At 39.9% G+C, this 13,493-nt stretch overlaps 1 protein-coding gene across 5 annotated transcripts in view; it reads left to right on the top strand.

Moving 5' to 3' along the window:
- CCDC7 (coiled-coil domain containing 7) overlaps positions 1-13,493 on the top strand; it is a 146,081-nt gene that overhangs the window by 107,487 nt on the left and 25,101 nt on the right. For all 5 annotated transcript variants that reach the window (XM_080973928.1, XM_080973927.1, XM_080973929.1 and 2 more), the window contains 8 exons: positions 722-841; positions 3,887-4,000; positions 4,597-4,716; positions 5,600-5,725; positions 5,965-6,084; positions 6,979-7,098; positions 10,495-10,614; positions 13,102-13,227. In XM_080973928.1, the coding sequence (XP_080830054.1) occupies positions 722-841; positions 3,887-4,000; positions 4,597-4,716; positions 5,600-5,725; positions 5,965-6,084; positions 6,979-7,098; positions 10,495-10,614; positions 13,102-13,227 (966 nt within the window). The remainder of the gene's footprint in view (positions 1-721; positions 842-3,886; positions 4,001-4,596; positions 4,717-5,599; positions 5,726-5,964; positions 6,085-6,978; positions 7,099-10,494; positions 10,615-13,101; positions 13,228-13,493) is intronic.

The raw sequence follows: 13,493 nt of genomic DNA, 5'->3' as shown, positions 1-13,493 counted from the left end.
AAGAAATCAAAATGATGAAAGATATAAGGACTGGATATTTTTTATTGAATACAGTATATGCAAATTTTTTATAAGCAAACAATCTACCTAGCAGGATGGTAAGATTTTCAGCACTGTAAGAAATAACTAAAGTAGCTACAACAGCTGGGGTGAACCAAGGAAACACGGGAAAAAGAGATAAAAGGAACCATGGAAGGAGAGGAGAGGAAGTGGGTTATGGATTTTTTTTTTTTTGTCTAGGAAATCTTAAATTGCAACCTCTTTTTTATTTTAGAGATTCTTTTCTTACTGTACTTTTTGTCCATATTTTGTTGACATGGAATTATATCAGAAACTCAAATAAATAAAATTATTTTAAAAACTCAAAAACAAAACACATATTAGGTATAATATAGTTATAGATATATTGGTGTACATTAGTGCCACTGGTAGCTGATGATACATTCCAGGGTCTAGACTCTTTTCCCAGAGGCACAGGGCATAAGGAACTACAGATGGATGCATAATCTTCCTGATGGAAAAATATGCTAACCCATGATCTGCAGAGCCCCAGGCAGTTAGTGAAATAGTCCATATTCTAGGCTTTTCTCACCACAGGGGCGGGGGTGGGGGCAGATAAATTCAGATGACCTGGCTTTTGTTCTGTGATGCTATTAGCTACAAGGTCATTTGAAACCATTTTTCAATAGGTTATTGTGTGTGTGTGTGTGTGTGTTTGCAGAAGAAGAATTAGAAGAATTGGCTATGAAGAAAACACAGTTGCTGCAAAAGTTGGAATCCAATCAGAGACTACTAGAAGAAGCTGAAGTTCTTGAAGCTGCTCAGCCAGGCACAATCAATAGTATGTATACAGTGATTTCTCATGATTTCTGTTAGTCTAAAACATATATAAGTCAGGATTACAGCTAACCCAGGCCCTGTAGACATGGAGAAACCCACACCAGTCCAAAGAGGTGCCTGGCCACCCAAATGACCTTATTCCAAGCCCTGCCTTGATCTGTCCCCCATTGCCCCTTCAGGAGCAAAGGACCCAGTGGGCCAGATGCTCCAAAACGGCTGTCCTTCCTCAGACCAAGGCATTTTGGTTGAGGTAGGCATAGAGAGTGCCTGTTCTCCTGTGGCTTTGCTGTAACAGCAGCAAACAATGTTTAAACTGTCAATCTTTTGGAACTCATGGGCACATTTCCAAATCTTTGTACAGTGGTGCCTCGCAAGACTAAATTAATTCGTTCTGCGAGTTTCTTCGCCTTGCGAATTTTTTCGTCTTGCGAAGCACAGTTTTAACGGGTATTAACGGTTTTAAGAAAAAGGAAACAAACTCGCAAGACGTTTTCGTCTTGCGAAGCAAACCCATAGGGAAATTCGTCTTACAAAGCAACTCAAAAAACGAAAACTCTTTCGTCTTGCGAGTTTTTCGTCATGCGAGTTTTTCGTCTTGCGAGGTACCACTGTAAACTGTTGTGGGCACAACCACAGAATGATTGCTGTGCAAGCCTGCCTAGTCACAAAGTACAATAATAAAGGTGTGTATTATCGGTAATTATTTGGCCAAAATTATTTTTAAGAAAGCAAGTTTGATCAGTTGGATCTTGTAATTCTTGCATATTATACATTTCCTGATTCACACTGCAAATCCATATGTTACTCATCTCAACCTAAACAAGACTACCACTTTGTTCCTCCAAATAGCTCTCACACACATACGGAATCCTTCCATTGGTTCCATCCTCTCCATCACTCCTCGCAGAAGTATTCTCCCAAAAGCAACTACAGTGGTACCTCGGGTTACATATGCTTCAGGTTACATACGCTTCAGGTTATAGACTCCGCTAACCCAGAAATAGTGCTTCAGGTTAAGAACTTTACTTCAGGATGAGAACAGAAATCTTGCTCCAGCGGTGCGGCAGCAGCAGGAGGCCCCATTAGCTAAAGTAGTGCTTCAGGTTAAGAACAGTTTCAGGTTAAGTACGGACCTCTGGAATGAATTAAGTACTTAACCCAAGGTACCACTGTATTGCCTGCTCACCCTCTCACCATCTTTTTTTTCAAACCAATTGAGGTCTTGCAGAGCTGGAGAAGGGAGAGGTGAATGCATATGCTGGATAAAAATTAACAGTTTGGGGAAGGGATGTTGGAAGATCAGCTGTGTGCTGCAGGCTTTTGAGTTGTTTTCCTCCTGCCTTGCTGTTCTTTATTGCTTGCCTCTCCGTTTGGTGTTTTCACTTTGTGCACCATTATGAAGCTTGACCACAATAGTGCTATTATTTGCTTTAAAAAAACCCACAACTCTAAACAGGTCTAATAAGTATAGGCACTGCAAAGCAGGGTGGGGAATGGCTGAGACAGGTCTGGCCCAGGATGTTTTGTTGCTGCAGGCAAACTTGAAAAGGCCTCCCACCCACTGCCTCTTCCTCTGCAGCCACTGCTGCCTAGAGATAGCCTGGAAAGTAAAGGGAAGCTGGAGAGGAGCAGGTGGTGGCAGCAAGTGCCTGACAATGACCAGCAGTGCGCACCTGGCAGCAGCAAGGAGCACAGCAGTGGCCAGATGTAAGCACCTTGTGGCAATGAGCAGCAAGTGTGCTGTGTGTTTCCCTGAGGTGGCTGCCTCACTGTGCCTCATAGGTGGGCCGGCCCTGGATCAAGACATTTGCTTTCTTCTCTAGAGCGTGTGCATGTTACACTATCAGTTGCTACAGTTGAATCCAAGGTTGGGGGAAGATCAGGACACAGGGTGGAAATTTTGTGCTTTGTCTTCCCACCAGAACTTCAATATTCCAAAACCTATGCTGGTTCCATGCCTCTGTGGCTTTGCCTTCATGGCTTCCTTCCTTCAGTCCTTTCCTCTCAAATGTTCACTAGTCTGCTGAGTGAGAGATACCAGCTACTCACCTCCCGCTTGCTCTGTGCAGCCACACCCCGACCATCACGATTGGTTGAGGTCAGCCATAAGCAACACTCCACCAAGTCCCAAATATGTGTCCTGCTGGGTAAAAAATGGAGCATTGGGCCTTGCCTGAAGCAACACCTTGCCTGAAGCACTTTTACATAGGAAAAAAAATACCCTTTCCCTGGGAGAAAGATGGGCTTGCTCAGGGATGGAGGCAACCGGCAGAACTGATTGGGAGAAGAAAAGTGTGCATTCTTAGCACAGAGGTCAAACTGACCTCTGGTGGGAAGCAGTATGCCTTGCACAGGCAGTGACCATTTTAGGCACGTCCAGTATGTGTGCAACCACACACGCATGCATCGCACTGAGCCTGAAAGTGACCCAAAAAATCACAAAAAGGTGTGGGGCGGGGGTGGAATGAGGTGTTTGCAGGCTTTTTCAATGGTGTTCCAAATTTCAAACACACAGTGCCTTGGAATGTAACCCCCATGTAAACTGGGAGTTGCCTATACTGCAGGTTGCGACTGGAGGGTGCTGTGGGCTCTGGAAGGATGCTGCCTCTGCCCTCATTGAGGAGCTTCCACTGCTTAAACAATCAGGACTTAAAGCCTTCTAGACTGCACCAGAACCTAATCACCAAGCTCTAATATGCCACATGATATCAATAAATGCCATTGCTTGTTTTTGTATGTCATTATAAAGAAAAAGGAAAAAGAAAAAAGAAAAAGAAAAAGCAAGCTCCCTGTCAGGTTTTGCATGATACCTGCACTTTCCAGGATATGTTCCAGGATATGTTCTATGTAAGACTTAGCTCTCTGTGCAATATGATGATAAAAATGCTGCACTGTGTTATAGAATTTCTGTCTGCATTACTGCGATAGTGCTAAGCATTCCTATTTAAAATGGTTAGATAATTTTGTATACTAATTGCACTTTGTAATGTTTTTATTTCAACTGCATTTATAGTGTGTTATGAATTGGCCTGAAATTGTTTTGTAGAGCATAAACTAAAGGAGGTAGCTGAGGAAAGAAAACGTTTGACTGCAGAACTAGAAGAAATTCTACACAAGATGGTACTAAAAGATGTACAGCTTCAGGTTTCAAAACCACCTGGTAAATGCTGATTAAATTACACTTGTAGGTGCTTAAGTCTGCATACTGTTCCAGGAGTTGCAAGCTTAATTAAAGTGAATAAAGAATGTGTCAGACCACAAACTAAATATGTAGCATAATGCGTTTCCAAATTTTCTTAGAAATTTGTTATAATTATATATTTTTTAGATTTTACATTGTATTTTATGTTGATTTAATCCACTATATTAACTTTTAAAGATATTTACGTACTTAAGATACTTAGGTGGACAATTGGCATACAAATATTGTAAATAGATAAAAGGTCAACTTTTGTATTTTCACCCTAGGCGCCCTACAATTTTTGACACTTTCAGAAGAATTTCAGTTAGCCTTTACCCCTTGCTTTAAAAGCTGCAAGGATGGATGAAATTTGTCTTGTTACAAAAGAAGCAAGTTTTTACATTTGAATATGTTTCTTCATTTTATGTGAAAATGGGTGATATCCAAGTTCATCATACTCTGAGTAGATCCATTGAAATGAAGGGACTTTGAGTATACCTTAGTTGGATATCATCCTCACTTAGCAGTTAGGACATATTTTTCGAGAGATAATTCTAAAATATTCCTATTCATAGAGAAGGAATTATATAAACTGTCAGAGTGGAAGCAACATTTATTGGACAATTTGGAATCCAACCTGAAAGAGCTAGAAGAAGCTTGGGCTCTTGCAGCTACCCAACCAGGCCCTAGCAGTGGTATGTATATGATTATTTTTGCTGCTAGTTCTGTTAATATCTTAAACATACAAACCTGAAATGCAATGTCCTTCTATTTCAGTAGATATTATCTACTGATACAGATATTCAGTAATCTGCTGTTCTACAACTCAGACAGAACAGCTATGATGAACAGTCAAATATTTTAGAAAGTTCAAGAATCTAGTTGGCTTTGTAAGTCTCTAGGAATAGAACCTATTGTTTTCCATCCTGACAGGGACGTTAGAATGTAGAAATCTGTGTCTTCAAAAGGTAATACTGACCATCGTGACCTTTGAGTTCTTTCTCCTTCTGTTGAACATTAGACATTCACATTCCTTTATTATATGGAAAGCACATAACATATTAAGTACAAAAAGACATGACAACAACAGTGAAAATGGTGCTTACTTGAGTGGGTAGGTAATGAGATTAATCTACAGCTGGGCAAAAAGAAGAGCACAGTTTCAGCCAAAATTAAACCATTCTTAGTCCAATTGGCAATTCTACTCCAGTTGTCCTTTCTTATGAATACATAAAATCACTGCTGATTAATGATAGAGGTTTTTTTTAATCACTATCTTTCAGCTTGGGTTTGCAACACTGCTTGTGTTATTTCATATTTAACAGAGCTGAATGGTAACTTGAGACATTTTAAACATTCAAATGATTTTTGTTGAGGAAAAATGAGGTAACAGTCAAACACAGAAAAAATACTTAATGCAGCAACTTCAGAAAGACAAATAAATGGTCATTAGGTTTAAATGTATTGCATTTATGTAATATAATATTAATTGTATTATCTAATATTAAAGTTCATGCCAACATCCTTAGTAATATCCTTAAAGTGTTTCTAAACAAATTGTGGAAAATTGTCATGTAGATAATCTATTAAAGAAGTTAAATGAGGAAAGAAAGACTTTGATTGAAAACCTGGAAAGAGTTGTGGAAGATTCACAGAAAATGAAATCTCGTCTTTCTGAGACAGGTGGAGTAATAAGACCCATTGGTGAGTACATAATAAATGTGTTTGTACATAATCACAAGTATTATAACTATAGTAATCAAAACAATCTAGAGATTATTATGTATTGAAATATTGCCAAGAACATAATATTATGTACTGTCATTGTACTCTATATATAGTCTCAGAAACTACTTTTCACAATTTATGATCTCCTATGATTCTAGCTGTAAAAATAACATTTAAAACTATGTTTTAATTTTTAAAAACATCTTCATTTCTAGAAAGGGATTTAAGTCATCTTTTACAGAAGAAAAAACTGTTTTTGGAACGCTTGGACTCAAATCTCAAAAACTGGCTAGAAGCACAAACACTTGCAGCTACTCAACCAAGCAGTATCAATGGTAGGTATATCATATGTTTAAATATCATCATAATCTTGTGTGTATGCCGTCTTTCCATAGTTAAAACCATGCTCAAGGTTGCTTACACAAATGTTGCAAAAGTACTCAAAACAATAAATAGAACACATCAAAAAGGACACAAACAAACGGAACCATTTTGGTTCAACCTGTGCGTGAGCCTGCTGTTGGTTCTGGTTACTGTTGTTTTGTTCTTTCAGTTTTTATATAGAATAGTCCATGTCTTCCAATCTGATCTAGGAGGCAGAGAGTGGCTTCTCTCCCAGAAGAAAGCTCTAGGGGATCTGGCTCATTGGCAGCTGTTGTAGGAGGTGTAATCCCAATTGTCTGCAATGCCCTCAGGAATGCCCAGTGAAGAGACATTCACGAAATAATAAACTTCTGTTTCCACCCCCAGCATATGCCTATTGACCAAAATGTATTTAAAATATATATTTGGAAACATTTTTTTACAATAAAAGTTGTCATTTTATCCGGGACTGTTATTTAAAACTGAGGTTGTAAGTGAATTATTCTACCTTTCTCAGTTTTATATGCAACAGCTAACATGTTCCTTTTTAGATATGGCTGTCTTTATTCTAGAACAAATGAGAATGAAGAGAAAGCATCACTGACAGTACAAGAGAAACAAGCAACACAAAAATCACCCACCCCAACTTCGAATTTGGTTGCTAACTTCTTTCCCCTTGAGGAATATTTGTGCCTCAGTTGTACTTGCTTGCAACAGTATTGCTATTGCACAGTAGAGTAGAATTATTTATTCCAAAAGACAAATGACACCTTGCGGGATAATCATCTTGCAGTTTGAAGGCTATGTTAAGAAATACATTTCTATTGTTGCTAAAACCTTCTCCCCCCCCACCCCGTTTTTTGTAGATAAAAAATTTCAACACCTCACTGAACAAAGGCGGCTTTTGGCTGCAGGCCTGGAAGCAATTATTCAAGATATACAAAATATACAGGATACTGATTCAGAAAAACAAATGAAAGACAGAGGTGAATATAGAATATGTGACATATTTAATTGCAGAATCCATTCTTTCATTAGTGGAGGTAATTATTGAAGGTTACAGTGTCACTTTGTGATTGAAGGCAGGTGAAGTGGGCAGCTCCCAGAATCCAGTTCAATTTCCTGCTTTTGTTGAAATGGTTGCATTTATATCTAGCTCCCTCTTTACTTAGGCTATTCTATTTCCTTTTCAAATTTTTCCTTAGCTTGTTCCTCTTGTTCTTCCATTTTCCCACCACAGTACTCTTTCTCTGGAACTGCTTGTGGTTTGCCTTAGTGTATCTTCTCCACCCTTACCCCTCTGGTCTTCCTCTTTTCTCTGAGAAGCCCTCTGATTTCTGTTTTTCCATGGCTCTCTTGCCCCGTTTCTTTCAAAACTCAGAATCAAGAATAAAGAAATCTCTCTCTCCCTCCCTCCCTCCCTCCCTCTCTCTCTCTGGCCCTCCTTCCTACCTTAGCCATTTTAGCAGAAGGAAGGATAGCATGTGTGATGGTTTTTTCCGCTGTACCTAACCTCTCTCTTATCTGTGAATCCTGAATGTGAGAGTAGGGAGTGGAGTGAAGGTTCATAAGTAGAAGAGCAAATCTCTCATCCATTATTCCTACTTTGTTCCTTTAGTATGCAGAGTTTGGGGGGCAGTTGGTATTAACAACAACCTTGCTGAGCCCCCTTCTGCACCTTCTAAGGGAGCAGCAGTAATAGTTGAACCAAAGCCTTCTGTGAAATCACTTCCAGTTCCCAGTCCTTTCAAAACCGTAACCAAGGCTGAATAGTACTCCCCTTTATTAGTCTGTTTCTATGGCTGACAAATTTGGTAATTTAGAGTTTGAATTTATGGACATGCTGAAGCTTCCAGCCATTGACACACTTGTTTCTTAATTCATTGCCTAAAGGAATTTCTCCTGCCTAAATATGAGGATACCCAACTTCTACTGAGAGGAGGCTGGACTTGCTCTCTGCAGGTTTCATGAGACAGCAGCCCTAACCATGTATACTTCTTGCTTTGCTTCTATGTTAACTTGAGCTTCCCTAATATGGCTGGATGACCTCCTTGGCAATCCTCATCAGGACCAGCCCATCCTCAAGATATACAGAGCAACAGCTTTTGTGGATGATGCCACACTTGGCAGCACACAATTTGCAGCTCACTCTCTGGTGTCAGAAGGAGAACCTATGGTTGAAGTACTGGGATGCTGATACCACAGCTAGAGTTGACTTATGGGGCAAATTTTCAGGGAATATGCCCTTAAAGATGGCTTAGTTAAATCTTGCAACAGAAGGAGGTTCTTGTCTTTTCTTGCCTGGAGAGCTATTTCTTTTGTTGTTTTCCTTCATATGACGTTCATGGCTTTTGTCCACAGGGCATGGATTCCATACCCAACCACTCTTGCTGAAACTAATCTTACTGCTCTGCAAGGCCCCAGCAAGATCCTTTAAAAAAAATTAAAAAAAAAATTATTAAGATTTCCAAGAAAGGAATTACATAAATAAAAAGAAAAGGAAAAAAAATACAAAAATAAAAATAACAGAAAAATACAAAATACAGAGAAATGATAAGAAAACTCTTAAAAAGAAAAACAAAATATATCAGTCTTTCCATGCCTTACATTCATTTCCTTGCTTCCCGGACCTCCTCACACCTCCCTTTTTTGTATTCCAATTCAGTTAGTTAATTCAGCAATTTCTTTCCCTCTTTGTTTTTATCTCAATCCTTTAACTTAATATTTTATAACTTTGGATTCTCACCTGTTAACAGTCCATTTTTACATACATCTTTATAACATTGCTGCTTAAACCACTTAAGTTCATTCTGACATCATTCTAACATTCATTAATTTTGCAATATTTCTGTAAATAGTCTTTAAATTTCTTCCAATCTTCTTCCACCAACTCTTCTCCCTGGTCTCGGATTCTGCCAGTCATTTCCGCCAGTTCCATGTAGTCCATCACCTTCATCTGCCATACTTCCAGAGTGGGTAAATCTTGTGTCTTCCAATATTTTGCAATAAGTATTCTTGCTGCTGTTGTGGCGTACATAAAGAAAGTTCTGTCCTTCTTTGGCACCGTTTGGCCGACCATGCCCAGGAGAAAGGCCTCTGGTTTCTTCAGAAAGGTATATTTAAATACCCTTTTCATTTCATTATAAATCATCTCAACTTCAGGGCTACAGGATTTATTTTCTAGCCCATCACCAACACCTTGCTTTGTACAATCTCTGGTTTCCAAATGACCAAAGAAGGAATGCCACCCAGCACCTTCGGAACATGGCAGAAATTGCACCAGTTACTTCAGGGGGAGTCCTTCTTCAACATCTAATGGTGCTGAAGTCTCTAAGGCAGCTACACAAGCATCACCTATCTCCTTTACTAGAAACTACAGAATTGACCCAGAAATCATAGATCCTGCCCAACATAGGGAAGCTTAATATCACCCCTAAATCTCATAAATAACTACATAAATAAAAATAAAGATGACCTTCTACAGCAACACGAGAAAGAATTGCTGGTTCCTATCTGAATGGTAATTCTGTGTTGCTTGCAAAGGTCATGAGACCTCACCCTAGTTTCTTGACCGCTTCATTTAAGTTACCTAGTTTTTAAGTTTTCTAAAAAAATATGTAAAATGTTTAGAATTCTAAACATTTTTATAAGGTGGTAGGTATTTTCTTCCTCTTTTCTGTGTTTTGTCTTGTGCAGCTGATTTGTTTGAGCTTGATAAGGATGCAAATAGGATTCTGGAAGCTGCCTACTTCTATCAAATTCTCTTTCCTGCCTTCAACTACAAGGTGGTGCCTACAGAACTGCCATTCAGATAAGAACTAACGGTTCTTTATCACAGCTAAATGTCACTCTGCATCTCATATAATTCAAGTAGCAGAGAAGCATGTAAAACAATTTTTTAGCTATTAATTGCTTTTTTGTGTTAATTTTTTTAATTGATTCATTTCAAAAGAAAAGTGCAAATATAACCAAAATAAAGAAAATATAGAATCAAAAATGTAAACCATAAAGCATCACAGCCTATAAGGGCAAACGTACAAAGATATAACACATATCCAAAGGGATAATAAAGTATTAACTCATACACAGGTTCCCATTGCAAATAATAAAAATATATAAAAGTATTCTCCACCATTGAGTTCTATAATTATTAAGCATAAAGCTTCTATATAGTCTTACGTGAGCCAGATATTTGCATATCCTCATGGTACTAAGTGACCATGTGCCTCAATAGTTGTATAAGAAATAAAATAATGTCATATATTCTAAAGAAACCATTCATTTGAGCTCTGTCCTTTAGATATTTTTAGTTTGTGAGAGATGTTTTCAAGAAAGGCAATTTGCCAAACTTCAGCTAATATTTGTAAAATATTTCTTTGTAGAAATGGCTTTGAAACAACTACATGAAAAAAAGAAAGTGTTTTTGGAAAATTTGAGAACAAATTTTAGAGAACTGAAAGAAGCCAAGGCTCTTGCAGCTGCCGAGCCAGGTGGTATCAGTGGTAAGTATTTTACTGGGCAATCCAAGTCATGGGAATGTGTCAAACAGCTCAGCCACCACTGATCCACCAACATAATAACCACAGCATCCAAACAGCATTTGGTGGAGTAGTCACTAGCACAACATGCCTATGACTGTATGATATCCACATGCTGCTCTGTGTTGCTTCTGCTCAGCCTCCAGCCGACTCTGCCCCTCCAGTCCACCCTCTCATTACTGCTGTAACTTTCCATTTCTTCTCTGCACACTTCCTTCCTGCCCAGTATACTGCCAAAACACTCCTCTCTCTACCACTACTATGTCCTGGCAACCACTACTGCACACAGGCACTGTTGTCGGAGTCCATTATCGCCCTTGTCACTTCTTGAACTTTGACTCCTACTTGTTTGCTGTCTGGTTCCCCACCCTTTGGCTACCCCAAGGTTGAGCTACCCTTCCACTGGTGTTGTGCCAGGTAGCCTAACCGCAACTGCTGAGCCAGGGTTTCTCTCCCCCCCTTGCTGCCTGTGAACTTTGCCTCTGTGCTTTGCTGAGGGTCTTCCTTCCCTGTGCTGAGCCTGTCTCTTCCTGTGACCCTTTGCCTGTGTGTTTGTTTCGAGTCCTCCATCTCTGGCTGGAGTGCACTTTTTATCCCACTGGGCTATGTGCTCCTGCAGCAGGGGATGCTGGGAGCCAAGTCTGCCAGGACTGTTGCAGGAGTACTGTAGGGGGAACCCAAGTTGTGCAAAAGTGAACTTGTCAAAGAATAAAATAGGCATAATGTGAACAGTTTTTTAAATTGAATATCGTTTGCCGTATGTCTTGATTTGTGTGTGAAGACTGGTAGTGGCAGTTGGGGGTCTCCATCCCAGTGGAGCAGTGTTGGGCCACACCAAAACCACTGGATTCTTGGTGGGACAGCACTTGTTGCAAAGCAGCCTGTGAACACGAGTTGAGGGAGGCAACTGCATAGTGGCTAGAATCACAGTGGGGAGGATTGCATGGGGAGCCAGAGCAGTTGTAGCTCATGCAGGGTATTTGCCAGTGATGCCAGCTCTCCATGTGAGGGGTTATTATCTATTATTTATCTATTAAATTTGTATATGGCTCTTCATCTGAGGATCACAGGGTGGTTTACAACAAAAAATGTATACCATAGCAACAAACAATATTCCACCCCCTTGCCCCCCAATATTATTTATCCTGGGTTCTGGGTGGCTCAGCAGACTGATCTTGTGGATCAGCTCTGTGACAGCCTGTGAGTGTACCATGAGAGTGTTTGAAAGGTGCTCTTTGTTGTCCAGAGAGCTGCTGCCAGGTGCTTGCTTGGGATTGAGGCTTGAGAGATTTGTATTAGTGATAGTTGTCTTCCCTCTTGTATGCTAGTGAGGTGAACTCTGCTCAAAGTGTGACATCTCTTTTGCAAAGTGCCCAATATTTGTGCCCAGTGCCCCTGAGAGTGCACAGTGCCCTTCCACTGTAGTGATCTCACCCTGAAGCCCCACTCTCATGATGAAAGTCCTCACAAAGTTCTTCTCTGTGTTTACAAGTCATGTGAGTTGTGCTTGATACATGCAAGATTTACGTCCTTCTGGTGCTATGATTGGCTGCAGGGTTCTGCAGCATTTGAAGTGCTCCCATAACATTATAGGCATGGCCAGCAAGTGGGGGGTATCCTTTTTCTTCTAAATTAGGGTTTCCCAAACTTGGGTCTCTGGCTGTTTTTAGATTTCAGTTCCCGTCATCCCTGAACATTGGTCCTGCTAGCTAGGGTTGATGGGAGTTGCAGTCCAAAAACAGCTGGAGGGCCAAGTTTGGGAAATCCTGTTGTACATCATACCCATGTAGGTTCTGAGCATCATGCTTCACATTTTTCACATGTGAAAAGGGTATTTTGTGGTGCCTGACAACCAGCTGGTTATTGGGAACCTTTGAAGTAGTAAGCAAAGTACAAACCCAGCACTAAGCATGACTGATCTCTCTTCACCTCACCTGATGCAAAGGGAGAGCAATCCTGTTTGCTTCAGTTGCTCCATAACAATATGACATGTGGAACCAAAAAGTTTCCCCATCCCTGAGTTAAGCCATGAGAACAAGTGACTGATGTTTTTGTATTTTTTCAAATTGAACTGAATAAAGGTTGCAACACAAGTATTGTACAACAACCACCTCCCATGTTCACTTACTCACACAGAGAAGCAGATACTAGTGTGCTCCCAATTGTACACTGGCAACGGAAAGTAGGTTTCCATTCTACTATCCATCAGCTGGTATGTAGGACCTTGGATCTAAGTAATCCTTTCTGGCAACAGTCCAAGAATCCTCTGTCTGTGTGTCTTACAGTTCCTTTTACTGCACAGTTACCACTATACTTTTCTCATCTGTTATGCCTAATGCCTAAATTGTTCAATCTATAATCTACATCCTTTTCAAAAAAATTGGTATATCTCATCTTTTATGTTAGTGTAAAATAAATACATTTTGAGTTATGTTATATTCCTTTTTGTAGAGCTAAAGGTACAAGAGCTCATTCAGCAAAGAAGACTTTTGACTGCAGGTTTAGATGCAATTATGCAAAGCATGCAAGAGATAGAAAATCTTATTGCAGGCAATGTGGAAGTAGCAAAACCCAGTGGTGAGTATGAAATTTAAAAAGTCATCAGACATGCAATACTTCAGAATCCTATTTTCACCTAAGTAGTATGTGATAGAATGATGTGCTCAAAAATGTTCATCTCAGCTCCATACTGGCAAACCTCCCTGATATGGACAGGGCCAGTTGCACTCCACAAGGGCTGTTGCTTCTTTCACTGCATTCCTCCATGGAATCCTGTTGCCAGACTTTTGACATAGTTACAGCCCTTGACATCTGTCCACCATTACCAGTGGACACTTCCAACA

The sequence above is a fragment of the Podarcis pityusensis genome (assembly GCF_964106645.2).
Source record: "Podarcis pityusensis genome assembly, chromosome: 12".
NCBI lineage: Eukaryota > Metazoa > Chordata > Lepidosauria > Squamata > Lacertidae > Podarcis > Podarcis pityusensis.
The sequence above is the reverse complement of the archived record's forward strand: the minus strand, read 5'-3'. Positions and strand labels throughout refer to the sequence as shown.